We start from the raw sequence: 13,080 nt of genomic DNA, 5'->3' as shown, positions 1-13,080 counted from the left end.
TCTCCAGGTGGCACATGGTCGGCACGATGACACCGGCTGACATGCCACATGGTCTTAGATGTCAAGTTCTAAGAAGGTTAGAGGTTAGAATGAGGAAATGAAATATATCAGATTTTGCAGCACTTCCCTTCCGTTTGCTTTCTGCCCCCTTCCTTCTATGACAACTCCGATACCAGGGAGAAGGATCCAGCCCCGGCCTCTGTATAAGCAATAATGTAGTAATTGTCCCCTCGGGAGGTCGGAGAAGCCATTCAATCCTCCAACAACCTGCGGAAGTGACTTATTACTGACAATTCATTTATTTTTATTATATACAATAATGAAGATTCCACGGCAGTAATACAAGCACACGGTGCTGAGGGGTATTATGGCGGCCTGCACTGCGGCGATACCTAGTCACATTTGTAGGAAGCTCTTTATCGCCTTTCACGATACATACGTCCCTTGGCGTTCTAACCCCGCGGGTCCTGGGTTACCTTGACTTAAGACAGAAGGTGTGTTGAATATTTCTACGACAGCTCTGGCTTATGTCATCTCCATAATGTCTGGTATCCGCCTTACATGAGACGACGAGCGAGCCGTGCCCAGCCCTTGTCCCGGGGCAAGTCACCCCCAAGATGTCGACATTCCTGCAGAGCTGTACAGTCCGACCGGCAAGACACTAAGATTTACTAGAGAAAACGGCCTGTACGGGAACATGGAAAATACATTAAGAGCAGGAACACCATAAATCCTAATATGGAATCGCTCGTAAGGTCTGGATTTCCATAGGGAAAAATGGGGTTTCCAAGGACACGTAAGCTGGAGCCTGCCATATGGTTTAGATTACAGGCCGAGACTACAGGAAAGCAAACGGGGCCGTATAGGAGTAGTAATGAAAAAAGGATAGTACGACTTATAGACAGCGCTGTGCTAAAGTTATAGGCAGGTGTGGATAGAAGGCCATGTACTTTGCTCTCTTTACCTTCCATCGGTTCTTCTCGGTACTTGTAGACAGTTGTTGAAGGAACTGGACGGGAGGTTGTTCCTGCCGCCATCTTGGAGAACTAAGCCCAGATCTTCTGTGGATGTTGCTTGCTCCAATCCGTCTCTCTCTTCGTGTTATCCCAGACAGACTGGATGATTATGAGATCAGGGCTATATATCTGGCGGCTATATCATCACGTCCAGGATTCCTCCTCCAAAGGGTAAAGGTCATACCAAATATTGATGGAATTTCTATTTGTCTTCTCATCATTTTGATAATATGCCTAATACTTTTGCACAGTACTGTACATACAAATTTAGGCCAGTCTGTGTTTTAAAGGAATGACACAATATGGAAGACTTGAGTTAAAGAGATCATACTAGGATTGATCTGATCATAGGGATGAGGGCCCAAGACCTCCATCTGGACTGGTGCCATCTCCACCACTGAGGGTGGACCCGTTTACGTCGAATCCTCATAGACTTGAGTCTTCTCAGTGATACAATTTGTGTGACTAGATCCAATGAGCTAAACGAGGCCACGTGCAAACGACGAGTATAAAAATGTATAACATTTGGAATTCATGTAATACTTTGCTTCTCCTGCGGAGGCACTGCAGAGAAAGTGAGCACTTGCGGCAGGATAAGATCTAAGACCCTTTAACCTCCCCCAACCCACTGACACAACTCAGCCCCATTCTCTTGAATGGGACTCCTGTAACAAACAGAGATATAATGTTATTCCTCATCTACACGCCAACTTCTTCTGAGAAGCCACCTCAAATGTAAGTCCCGCTTTAACATTCGACCACATGTACACTCACACTCAAGTTTGTAGGTTACAGCTGATGCATTTCACGACTTCGAGCTGCCTCCCCGAGTGAGACCAGCCGAGGGGTAACCAACAGATGCAAAATATGCTAAATATATCCTCAGCTCAAGTAAAAAACGCTCAACCCAACTTCCTGTCTTGTGGTGGGGGTACAATTTGCAGTTTTGCTTCCAAAGAAGATTTTGTTTCATAACTTTTTGTTTTAGGTTTGTCAACTCCCATTACTGTCAATGTAAAAATTCGACGTCATGGGGAGGAAATCTGGCAGGACTGGACAGGAGGGGGCAGGGCACTGGCACAAGATCGGTCCATAAAACGTTTCTTCGCAGGACTTCGGAGGCCCCTTTTACCATCACAGTTATTTTTATAGCCCGTGAACATCTTGATGGGTTCTCATGCTCCGTCCGCAGTCCATAGGCAGCGGGGGGGAACCACAAGTCTCAGCATGCACCTAGACCATAGCAAGAGACGCGATACACACGTCCTATGTGGGAAAGCCAAGTTAACGCTAATGATTTTCAATCTGTTTCTATTAATGAAGACGCCAGATGCCGAGGTTCCTGGAAGTGTCTGGTCGCTGGAGTCTCCTTAAGACATTTCACAACCGTCTTAGATGTACAATATACCTCACCGGAGAAAAAAAGGGAAATGTCCCACAATGCAATGTCAGCGTAAATCAAACAGCGAGCGCTGAAAGGAGATGATCACTCCTAATGGCAGGAGAAAGCAAACCCCTATGGCACGGCTCAAAATCTTAGGCAGTTCTTCTAGAGCAGGGGTAGGGAACATATGGCTCTCCAGCTGTTGCAAAACTACAACTCCCAGCATGCATACTAGCTCTGCTGTTCTGGGAACTCCCATGGAAGTGAATGGAGCATGCTGGGAGTTGTAGTTTCACAGCAGCTGGAGAGCCAAAGGTTCCCTGTCCCTGTTGTAGGGGTTCAAGTGGTTTCCTGACTATATACATCCTATATCCTATCTCACAATTGCACCATTGCTCCAGCAGAGACCACCAGGGACCATAAACCCCCTCTCCTGCGGAAAGGGACTAACAGAGGATTTTGGAAGAAGATGGCCCATGGGTGATATATACGGCTGTAGGGCTAGATATAGGTGAAAACTCCCAACGTATAGGTCTATAGGAAAGCCAAGATGTAAGGCGAACACTGACCAACCCCGTAGCAGTGACCGGGAATGTGACACGAGTTATCTGCGTATCGGTAACGCCGCACGCAACAAGTAGTCAAGTGAATTTCTCTTTCTATAGGGGAACAGTAGTGTCCATTCACTATAGGGTCACATGCGAGGCTCTTACATCTCCTCAGGTCACACAATGACTGCCAGTGTGACATTAGTGTCCTGAAGGAAGCCGTACCGAGAAGTACTACAACACCCAGCAGACTGGTGACCCATACTCTACCTATACATAGCATAGGATTTCTCCCGCCCTGTCCTGAATGACACAGGCAGCCCAGGCCCATGGACAGTGTGTAATGCTAAATTCCCCCTGTGGTGGCGCTGCAGGGAAACTGAACACTTACTGCTGATCTAGGTAAGACCTCAGAGCAAGGCCTGCACGTAAAGCTTTATTGATATCATATCTGTGAACATTGCACACAAGGGCGGTAGAACACAGAACAAAAATGTAAAAAAAATGCAGAGCCAAGTCCTAGGCCATAAATCACACTAAACAAGTCGGGCATGACCTGGCTTTCCTTCAGTAGGACTTTCCTTTCCTGACTTGCACACATAGCTTGCACTTCCCCTCAGGCATTTCTTCCTACCCACAGGAATAAAATGGCTCTTACATGACGATGACGGAGCGGCCCTGGGAACAGATTATACAATCTACACGACTTTATTGTGGGATCCGCCGCTCTAGCCTGGCGGGGAGTGTTCTGGTTACCGGTCTGATAGGGTGCCAGCTCAAACCACCGTCTAATAAACTGGGGCAGGTTTTATTACAATGGCCGCCGTATTATCTGAATCAAAACGACTAGGTGTAGGAAATCATGGCGAACGGAAGGATCCGCGGGACAGACCATGGAGAAAAACGGCCATGAGAAATGGTCCTGCTCCCAGACAGGTAAAAATGGGACACATTATTTAAGGATGATACCATTAAAGGCCAATGTCCTTGGTTCAAGGTACATCTCATGATGGGTTGAGTTGTAATACCAGAGACAGCCTGTGGATAAGGATGGCGCTATTTTCATGGAGGGGACAAGCCCCCATCATCTGAATAGCCCATTCGGAGCGGTCACCCTTTACAGACTTCCCCACGGTCTATTCCCCCTAATATTTACAGTGAAACAATGAAGACTTCCCAGCGCGTCTACTACTGAACATTCCTGCTCCACAAATCCTCTGCAAGCTCTCCAAAAATGTAGCGGCTGGAACCATACCCCAACCCAGAGACGAAAAACTGCGGTTTTGTTATGTTCCAGGAATACAGTAAGTTATCCTGTTCATTCTCCCAGCTCCGACATTATACAGGAGGTCCGGCCCCCTCGGCTGAAGGAAATATTTCAGTCATGTTACACGGCTGATACAAACCAGCTGGATAAGACGTCTTATAGCGCAAAGAAAGAGGCAGAAGGATGTGAGACAACTCCTAGAAGAGCAACTACAACAGTCAGGATCAGTACTGTAATGTATGTACACAGTGACTGCACTAGCAGAATAGTGAGCGCAGCTCTGGAGTATAATACAGGATAAGTAATGTAATGTATGTACACAGTGACTGTACCAGCAGAATAGTGAGCGCAGCTCCGGAGTATAATACAGGATAAGTAATGTAATGTATGTACACAGTGACTGTACCAGCAGAATAGTGAGCGCAGCTCCGGAGTATAATACAGGATAAGTAATGTAATGTATGTACACAGTGACTGCACCAGCAGAATAGTGAGCGCAGCTCCGGAGTATAATACAGGATAAGTAATGTAATGTATGTACACAGTGACTGTACCAGCAGAATAGTGAGCGCAGCTCTGGAGTATAATACAGGATAAGTAATGTAATGTATGTACACAGTGACTGCACCAGCAGAATAGTGAGCGCAGCTCTGGAGTATAATACAGGATAAGTAATGTAATGTAATGTATGTACACAGTGACTGTACCAGCAGAATAGTGAGTGCAGCTCTGGAGTATAATACAGGATAAGTAATGTAATGTATGTACACAGTGACTGCACCAGCAGAATAGTGAGCGCAGCTCTGGAGTACAATACAGGATAAGTAATATTATCATCAAGTAAAGTATCAATACTGGGCTGACCTCCTCTATAAGCAGGGTATTGATTTGTCAGGGTTGTAAACAGACTGCCCAGTATACACCATCACCAGGGTTCGGGCACCAGTTGTGAAGTTCTCTTTATTCTGCAAACAGAACCAGCTTTTTACGACCCCCCTTCCCCTATAAACAATCTCTAATCAAACCCAGAACTCAAGGAATGATCCAGGGTCGGCATTTAGAGCCATTCAGTGCCCCCGACCATCAGACATGTCGCCTCTCTCGGTCACCGCTGCTCGCCTGTACATTTACTGGTTACTGTTTAAGCAGAAATTCTTCCTGAGTCAGCGCTTTCCCAAAACGGCAACAAACACGCAGGCCGAGCTTGTTTGTGCATTAAAGAGCCCCATTGTATCAGGGCCGAAAAATGCAGGCCGGACCTTCATGAGGATTTTGTGACAAAGCTCTTTTTTTTTTTTTTAAAGTCACAAGCTGGAAATACAGACTTCACGTACGCCGTATCTGCCGCAGACACCGACTGCACTCCCTGCGGTTGTCACTGTGTTACATAATGTGTCACTAATCGCAGCCACATGACAGAGTAAGAATATACAGAGTTAATGTAAACATAAAGATAAGTAACTTTGTAGATACATTGGCATCTTGTACTGATTCTGTGTTACACTCCGGAGCTGTATTCACAATTCTGCCTGTATAGTTTGTAAATTTGACTAGTTACCTATAGAAAACCTACCCATCCTCATGCATGGATTACTGGGGCGGGGTATCAGAGATCCATCAAGTGATCTTGGACTATGACCAATCCTTAAAACTAGACCATCAATATTCGATTAGTCATGTCTGGCACCAGGGATCCCTGCCGATCAGCTGTTAGCAAAGCTTGCAGCACTTGGATGAGCTCCACGTCCTATTCTGAGGACAGTGATGTCACATCCGTCAGTCTCATGGCCATGCTTAAAGCTCAGTCCCATTCGAATGAATAGGGCTGAGCTGCAATGACAAGCTAACAGAGTTCTCATGATCTGCTCAGTTGGCTTCAGGAGCGATCTCAAGTCTAAAGACACCCTGAGATCTCCTGGTATTAGATGCTTATCAGGTGACGGATGACACTTTCCTGGTCAGACAAGTTTCTACATTGAAGTTTTGTTCTTCTCGGGTAACACATTGCTGGGACATTAGTCATAGACAGGTATGAATGGAAAAATCTTCAATGAATACTAAGTCCTTGAGTTATCACCAAAGTCGTCGGGGATCGTCTCTATGCCACATACAGGGGGCCTAAACTTAACTAGTAACCGGTGCTTTGGTGTCACAGGCCGCTGTCCAGACCCTTGGGACGTGTTTCGGTAGAAGTCTCTTCCTCATGTGACTGTAAACACCACCCTAAAGAAAGCTCGCAGGACGTCTCAGGCGTGAGCGACGTCCCGGATCATTTCCTTAGGCTGCTGTTTGGCCTCAGTGGAGACTTCCATCGAAACAAGCCCATGGTGCCGCAAGACCGGACAACGTCCTGAGACACTGGAGCAACGGGGATAGGAGAGGATGTTGGGGTGTTTTATTTTATTTTTCACCTTCCCCAGCCTCCAGGACAAAACAAAAATTCCCTGCACAACCCCTTTATTCTTAACTATATTGTATAATTATTAATCAATTTATTTGGAGTCCGGACTTGGTAACTTTTTCCCCCCGACTCCACAGCTCTGCTTAGGACATGCCTAGGCCTAGATAACATCAGCCATAGGGTTGACCTCACACAAGGTTTTTGCCACCAGTTGCACAAAAATCACAATTTTGTGCATACTGCGGCAGATTCAACCACGATTTTTGATCACCCCTTATCTATGGGGCCAAAAACTGCCCCCCTCCCATTATATAAATAGTGAACTCTCAGGTTAAATAAGAAAAACAGACGGTGTCAGCGCAAGGAAAACGACATTCCTCTAACATGCCAAGAATTCTCATCGCTGTTATCCAGGATGTCAGGAAACAGTGTCCGCACGCCTGGGGCTCTGAAATACATGTAACGGAGGAAGACTGTCCCTATGTATGTCCTAGAGGGGGATCAACATGGGGGGCAGTCACCCCAAGAATCAAGGGGAAGCGTGCCCTCAATGCCAATGTGTCTGCTCACACCTCAGCAAGCCGTCTAGCTCAAGTCAATAGTGACCCGAGTTATGAGACTGCGGCCGGCGTATGGTCACATTCTAGGCCGAGGAACTGACCATGGGCTAGAACGACTTCAACATGGCACGGTGGACAGACACGGACCTCATAGCCGGATGGCGATCGCTGCGAATTTCCTTCGGCGATTTTTGCCTCCATATTCTATATCCGTTCCACGTCTCAAGGACAGAACGCAGGAAGTACCAGGGCAGCGGCCACATGTTTAATATCAAACAGCGCGTCCACCGTCTGGGCTGCCCTTCAGGAAAGCGTCCAAGGGAACGGCGTTCCCATGTGCCAGCCACATTAAGTGCAGACTGAAATATAAGACAAGAAATGCAAGGAAAGGGAAACAAAGAGTCTGAGGACTAGAAGTAAAAGCTTGTACAATGTCTTGGGTAACCCTATAAATGTATCTGTATAGCTTGTGAACGATTATATATATATATACACACACACACACACACACACACACACACACGTTTATATACACACACTTTGTGCTTTCATTTCTTGCCGTCAGATGTGATACACTAACAAAACAGGAACAGAAAGGTTTCCATTCACTGACGGAAACCCGGCAGCCTCAGGTTCAGCCCTATGACTAGATTGGGCCAAGCCCTGCTATTTGGCATTCATCTATATACACATGTTCTCACAGTAAGTGACATTATTGCTGACGGTAGACTATGCAGTTATACTTAGTGCTGCGGGGAATATACAGCGCGGTCACAGCCCTTCTCCTATTACACGACATCTGCAGGACCACCATGACTACGGACATTCGGACATCACTTTAATACAAACCACAATACAGCACTGAATCTGCAATATCTTGGTTACCCCCGACATCAGACAGACCCCACGTACATAGAGAGGTGTGTAAAAGCTTCCTAAGCAAATGTGAACGGAGCTCATGTAAACAGTGGGATTGGTTGTAATGCTGCGTCCTGCCTGTAGGAGTGCTGTAGGGATTGCAATAACAGTGCAGCGATCACATGATCAAGGGGACTCATAATGTGCAAGGAACTGCTCACATTGTATTTTGGTCCTTGTAAGGTCTTATTCACGCACCCTTTCTGCGTTTCCATGTGCTAAACGCCACGGACAAATCTTCCGTGATCCATTGGGGCTGATTTATTATAACTTATACACCAGACTTATGGCGTACAAAGCATGACAAAGGCCAGGTTCACATCTGCACATTTCGGCACAGAGAAATGTCCTTCAAGGGGGACTCTTCTCTCCGCCAGTTTCAGTATAAAAGCGGCAGAAACCCGCCCCCCCCCCCCCCATTTCAGTCTACGGTGTCCCATTTTGACATTTTATAGGAATAGACCTATAAGCAAAATTTCACCAACCCAGATGTTCACATGGAGGCCGGATTAAAGGCATTTTAATAATAACAGGGCAATGAATATGTTTTTAATTAAATATTCCCACATTACTCAATGGGAGCATGTAAATCACCAGAGCAGATGTCACATGTGAGCGCCTCCTGGCAAATTATTAATAGGGAAGGAATTTTAAGTATCCTAGTGACGGCAGGGAGTAAGAGAGCGTCATCTGGGTGCAGACAGGGTTAATACGTGTAGCCGCCCTCCTCAGATCACCCCAAAGAGTAAAGGGAACATCCAAACACTGACCATAGGATGCCTGCGCTTCCTGAAGAGAGCCGACTGTCATGGGCGAGATATAAACCAACCCACACAAATTCCGCCGAGGCCAAGCAAAATAAGTTGGCTCTATTGCAACCGTAACCCTTTAAAGAGCCATTAACCTGATCTAACATTAGATAAAGGACATCAAATGGAAAACGCTGCTAGGATTTTGGATCCCAACCTGTGCATGTGTCTGGGAGTGAGCCCTTTAAATGGCGGGCTCTCTAAGGCCCCATGTACATAGCTGTCATTTTGGTCTGGGTCTCATTTCTACAGCTCTTTACATACACGTCCATAGATCTGTGCAAAAGGTGGAGCATTCTGGGAAATATAGGTTGGAAAGCACGACCAGACTGATAACAGGGCAACGCCAAGTTACCGTATGGCCCTTAAAGGGGAAGTTCACCTGCAGGGGTGACCCATGATGCAGATTTTAATTCCAGAGCATGTCAATCACGCTGCAGATTTTACCCTCTGCAATGCAAACGGCGACAAAACTGCACTTTCGCAACAAAGTCGACGGCATGTTCAAAGGGCCATATTAATGCTGCCTAAGCGTGCACCTCCGTCATAGATTCCATATACCAGACATACGAGTCGGTGCAGGTGACCTCGTGAGAGTCCAGGACCCTTCAATCCTGAAATTATTAGATTTAGGGACCGAAGCCATGGGAACAGAGTCCTCCTTTAAGTAGGATATGACAGAAAGAATCCCTAAGAATCGGAGAGGGCACAGGCGGCGTCACAGGGGTTAATGTCCTCTGGTCCAGTTACTGGGGAAGGATCTAAAAATTGTTCCCTTACAAAAATAGCCCAAAGTCTTGGTCAGCCTATAAGCATGGCGGGAGGCCGATGTTCCCAGTCATTGTGCCGAGGCATTCTGGGAGATACGGTTCAGTCGCTAAAGATAAACAGCCGGACGCTATTCCCGGAATGCGCCGTAACGAGAGATGAACTTTCACTGAGAGGCAGCGTTCACACTGTGCAGAACGTCCACTTATTAGATCGGGTCCTGTATACAACAACAGTAGAACTGCTATAGAAATGAACACAAACATAGACACAAAGCCCAGAGCAAATATTAAAGGGAGTGACGGATTAAAGGGGAGTCACAAAAACTTCTGCAACTTTCTAATATACTCTGCTCGGATTTTGCTTGCTGCCAGTGAATGGGAAACTTCTTGTTTAAAGGGGGATTCCTGATCATTTTACCCATAAGAACAGGGGTCCCCAACTTGCTTGTGGGGCCGTAGAGCGCACTCTCTTCTATGGGACTGACCGAGCTCTGTACTTGAGGTAGGGTTGAGCGATTGGGATCGGAAAAGATCGGATCCGGATCGGCGATCGAGCAAATTTCACGATCAGGATCGGCTGGAAAATGATCGGAAATCGATTTTAAAATCGATCCTAAGATCGGCTCAACCCTACATAGAAGTGGATGGACTGGTGGTCGATGCTGGGCACTACCACTTCATTAACATAAGGGTATCAAGGACCCCCATTTTGATGATAGCAGAAGGTCCCAGTGATCAGACAACTTATCCCCAATTTAGTGTTTTTCATGGGAGAGCATCTTTAGACGGAGTGGGATCGCTGTGGTGAGTCTGCTACGGAAATCCCACAACGGACCTGTTCCTTGTGGCGTTAGCCTTCAAGAAATCTCCACCCATCTTCCGCTAACCTAAGCCTAGGAGAGAAGATGACCAAAAAATAAAACCTGTTGGACTGTTCCCATTCACGACAGCAAGCAGAGATCTAAAAATGGGGAGAGAAGAAAGAAAGTGAAATAGAACAAGCCATCTATGGAGGAATAGGGCGCAGTCTCTAAGTGACACCAGGGGGCGGCTGCATTGGCGGCCATTGTTACCCACATAAATCGGGAACAGGAAGTGCTGGTGACGTACCGCTATAGGAAGGTGACCACGTCTACACAGGCGCTAGCAGACCACCAGGGTCGCTTCTTTCTCCTTGTTTGACAGATACCTCAGTGGTGCCTAATAAGATGTGTCTTACAATAGACGGCACTGGAGAGTTCCTTTAAGATAGTCTTACGGGAAAAGTTAAAGTTGAAAGAGGACGCACCGCACCGAGCTATTGGAGGGAGGCTTGCAAAAATTGCACATAAAACACCATAGCCGACACTACAGTCGTCACTCCTGGACGACCGCCATAGCCGACACCACAGTCGTCACCCCGGGACGACCGCCATAGCCGACACCACAGTGGTCACCCCGGGACGACCGCCATAGCCGACACCACAGTGGTCACCCCGGGACGACCGCCATAGCCGACACCACAGTGGTCACCCCGGGACGACCGCCATAGCCGACACCACAGTGGTCACCCCGGGACGACCACCATAGCCGACACCACAGTGGTCACCCCGGGACGACCACCATAGCCGACACCACAGTGGTCACCCCGGGACGACCACCATAGCCGACACCACAGTGGTCACCCCGGGACGACCACCATAGCCGACACCACAGTGGTCACCCCGGGACGACCACCACAGCCGACACCACAGTGGTCACCCCGGCCGACCACCATAGCCGACACCACAGTGGTCACCCCGGCCGACCACCATAGCCGACACCACAGTGGTCACCCCGGGACGACCACCACAGCCGACACCACAGTCGTCACCCCGGCCGACCACCACAGCCGACACCACAGTGGTCACCCCGGCCGACCACCATAGCCGACACCACAGTGGTCACCCCGGGACGACCACCACAGCCGACACCACAGTCGTCACCCCGGCCGACCACCATAGCCGACACCACAGTGGTCACCCCGGGACGACCACCATAGCCGACACCACAGTCGTCACCCCGGCCGACCACCACAGCCGACACCACAGTCGTCACCCCGGCCGACCACCACAGCCGACACCACAGTCGTCACCCCGGCACAACCACTATAGCCGCCATGTCTGTCACCCCTCATTAGTCCTAAAAGTTTAGCACAGACACCTCAAAATAAAGTCAAGTTGTCCCTCGGCCATGACTGACAGGGCAGTAACTATAGTTACAATGGCTACCAGGGCAGATAAGGGGCAGAGCACTGCCTAGGAAGTTACCTCAGTCCGGGCCACAGTGTTACAAGTGACATGGAGCAGGCAGGGGCCCCGGGCACTGACTATACAGGTAGCCGTCCTCCCTGTGGCCCCCGGGGGCCCCTGCTGCCATCTGGGCAGGCACTCACCTCCCCACAGTCTGGTTGGCCAGCTGCCTCATACGATTGAACTGTTTCTTCATGGCGTCTTCTCTTTCGTCCTCGTCCCTTAAGTTCCAGAGAAATCCAACTTTCCTCCCCGGAGCTCCGCTAATCCATAGGGGGCTGCAGGAGCGGGATGAGCCCGGGAGGCCCCGTCATACAGCGCTGTGAGCCCGGGCTCCTGACTGGAATGGCTGGCACCTCCCCGCCACACACACGGCTCTCCTCCCGCCCTGTGGCCGCCTTCTCCCCGGTCTCCTCCCTCAGCGTCCTCCTCTACAGCCAGTCCCTAACCTGTGGATTCTCAGCAGCTGTGGCCCCGACTACAAGTCCCACCTGGCCTGCTCTGGGCCCAAGAGCTGACACTCAGCCCTCACCACATAGTCATCAGAGGGTCAGCAACTAACAACTCCCTATAATGGAAGGGTCAACTTAACTGCAGTTATAATAAAAATTACACGACAACCAAAGCATTGTGTTGCAATTTTGTGGTAAAAAGCGCAATTTGGCCGCACGGTGTGTATGTAGCCTTAGGGTTTCCGGCACAAACGCGTGATTTTACAGGAATTTTCTAGAATTTTTTACGTCCAAAAATACAATGCAAAATCCTCGATGTAACCGCTACAGGTAAAAGCCATAGTGACAACCTGGTGAACTGACAGCCTGAGGCAAATTAATACCGGCGCAGGCGCAGATCCGGCTTTACAGAGCGCATTTGGCACAAGAAAACTGGTGAATTCCCCGTGTCCTGAAAACGTACGCTGCCGCTCATGTTACTGGTGCAGGTTTCTTGCCCACAGATGGGATAAGATTCATTTTCATCTCGTTTTGCTGCATCTGTACCATATGTCCCATGTGAACATAGTCCAAGGCTACATGCAAAAATTGTCCGTGAAGAATGTGTGCATGAGGCCTAAGGGCTCGTTCACATCTGTGTTCTGCTCTCCGTACTGCAGGTTTCCGTTTCCTGCATAAAACAGCA

The 13,080-nt window shown here is 48.4% G+C and overlaps 1 protein-coding gene across 2 annotated transcripts in view; it reads right to left on the bottom strand.

Moving 5' to 3' along the window:
* Positions 1 to 12,295, bottom strand: part of ARHGAP17 (Rho GTPase activating protein 17) — a 57,273-nt gene extending 44,978 nt beyond the window's left edge. For both annotated transcript variants that reach the window (XM_075284082.1, XM_075284083.1), the window contains exon 1: positions 12,087 to 12,295. In XM_075284082.1, the coding sequence (XP_075140183.1) occupies positions 12,087 to 12,139 (53 nt within the window). In that variant the 5' untranslated portion in view covers positions 12,140 to 12,295. The remainder of the gene's footprint in view (positions 1 to 12,086) is intronic.
* Between the last annotated feature and the right edge of the window lie 785 nt (positions 12,296 to 13,080).

This window comes from Leptodactylus fuscus, chromosome 8 (genome assembly GCF_031893055.1).
Source record: "Leptodactylus fuscus isolate aLepFus1 chromosome 8, aLepFus1.hap2, whole genome shotgun sequence".
Taxonomy (NCBI): Eukaryota; Metazoa; Chordata; class Amphibia; order Anura; family Leptodactylidae; genus Leptodactylus; species Leptodactylus fuscus.
This window is presented reverse-complemented; position numbering and strand designations above follow the sequence as displayed.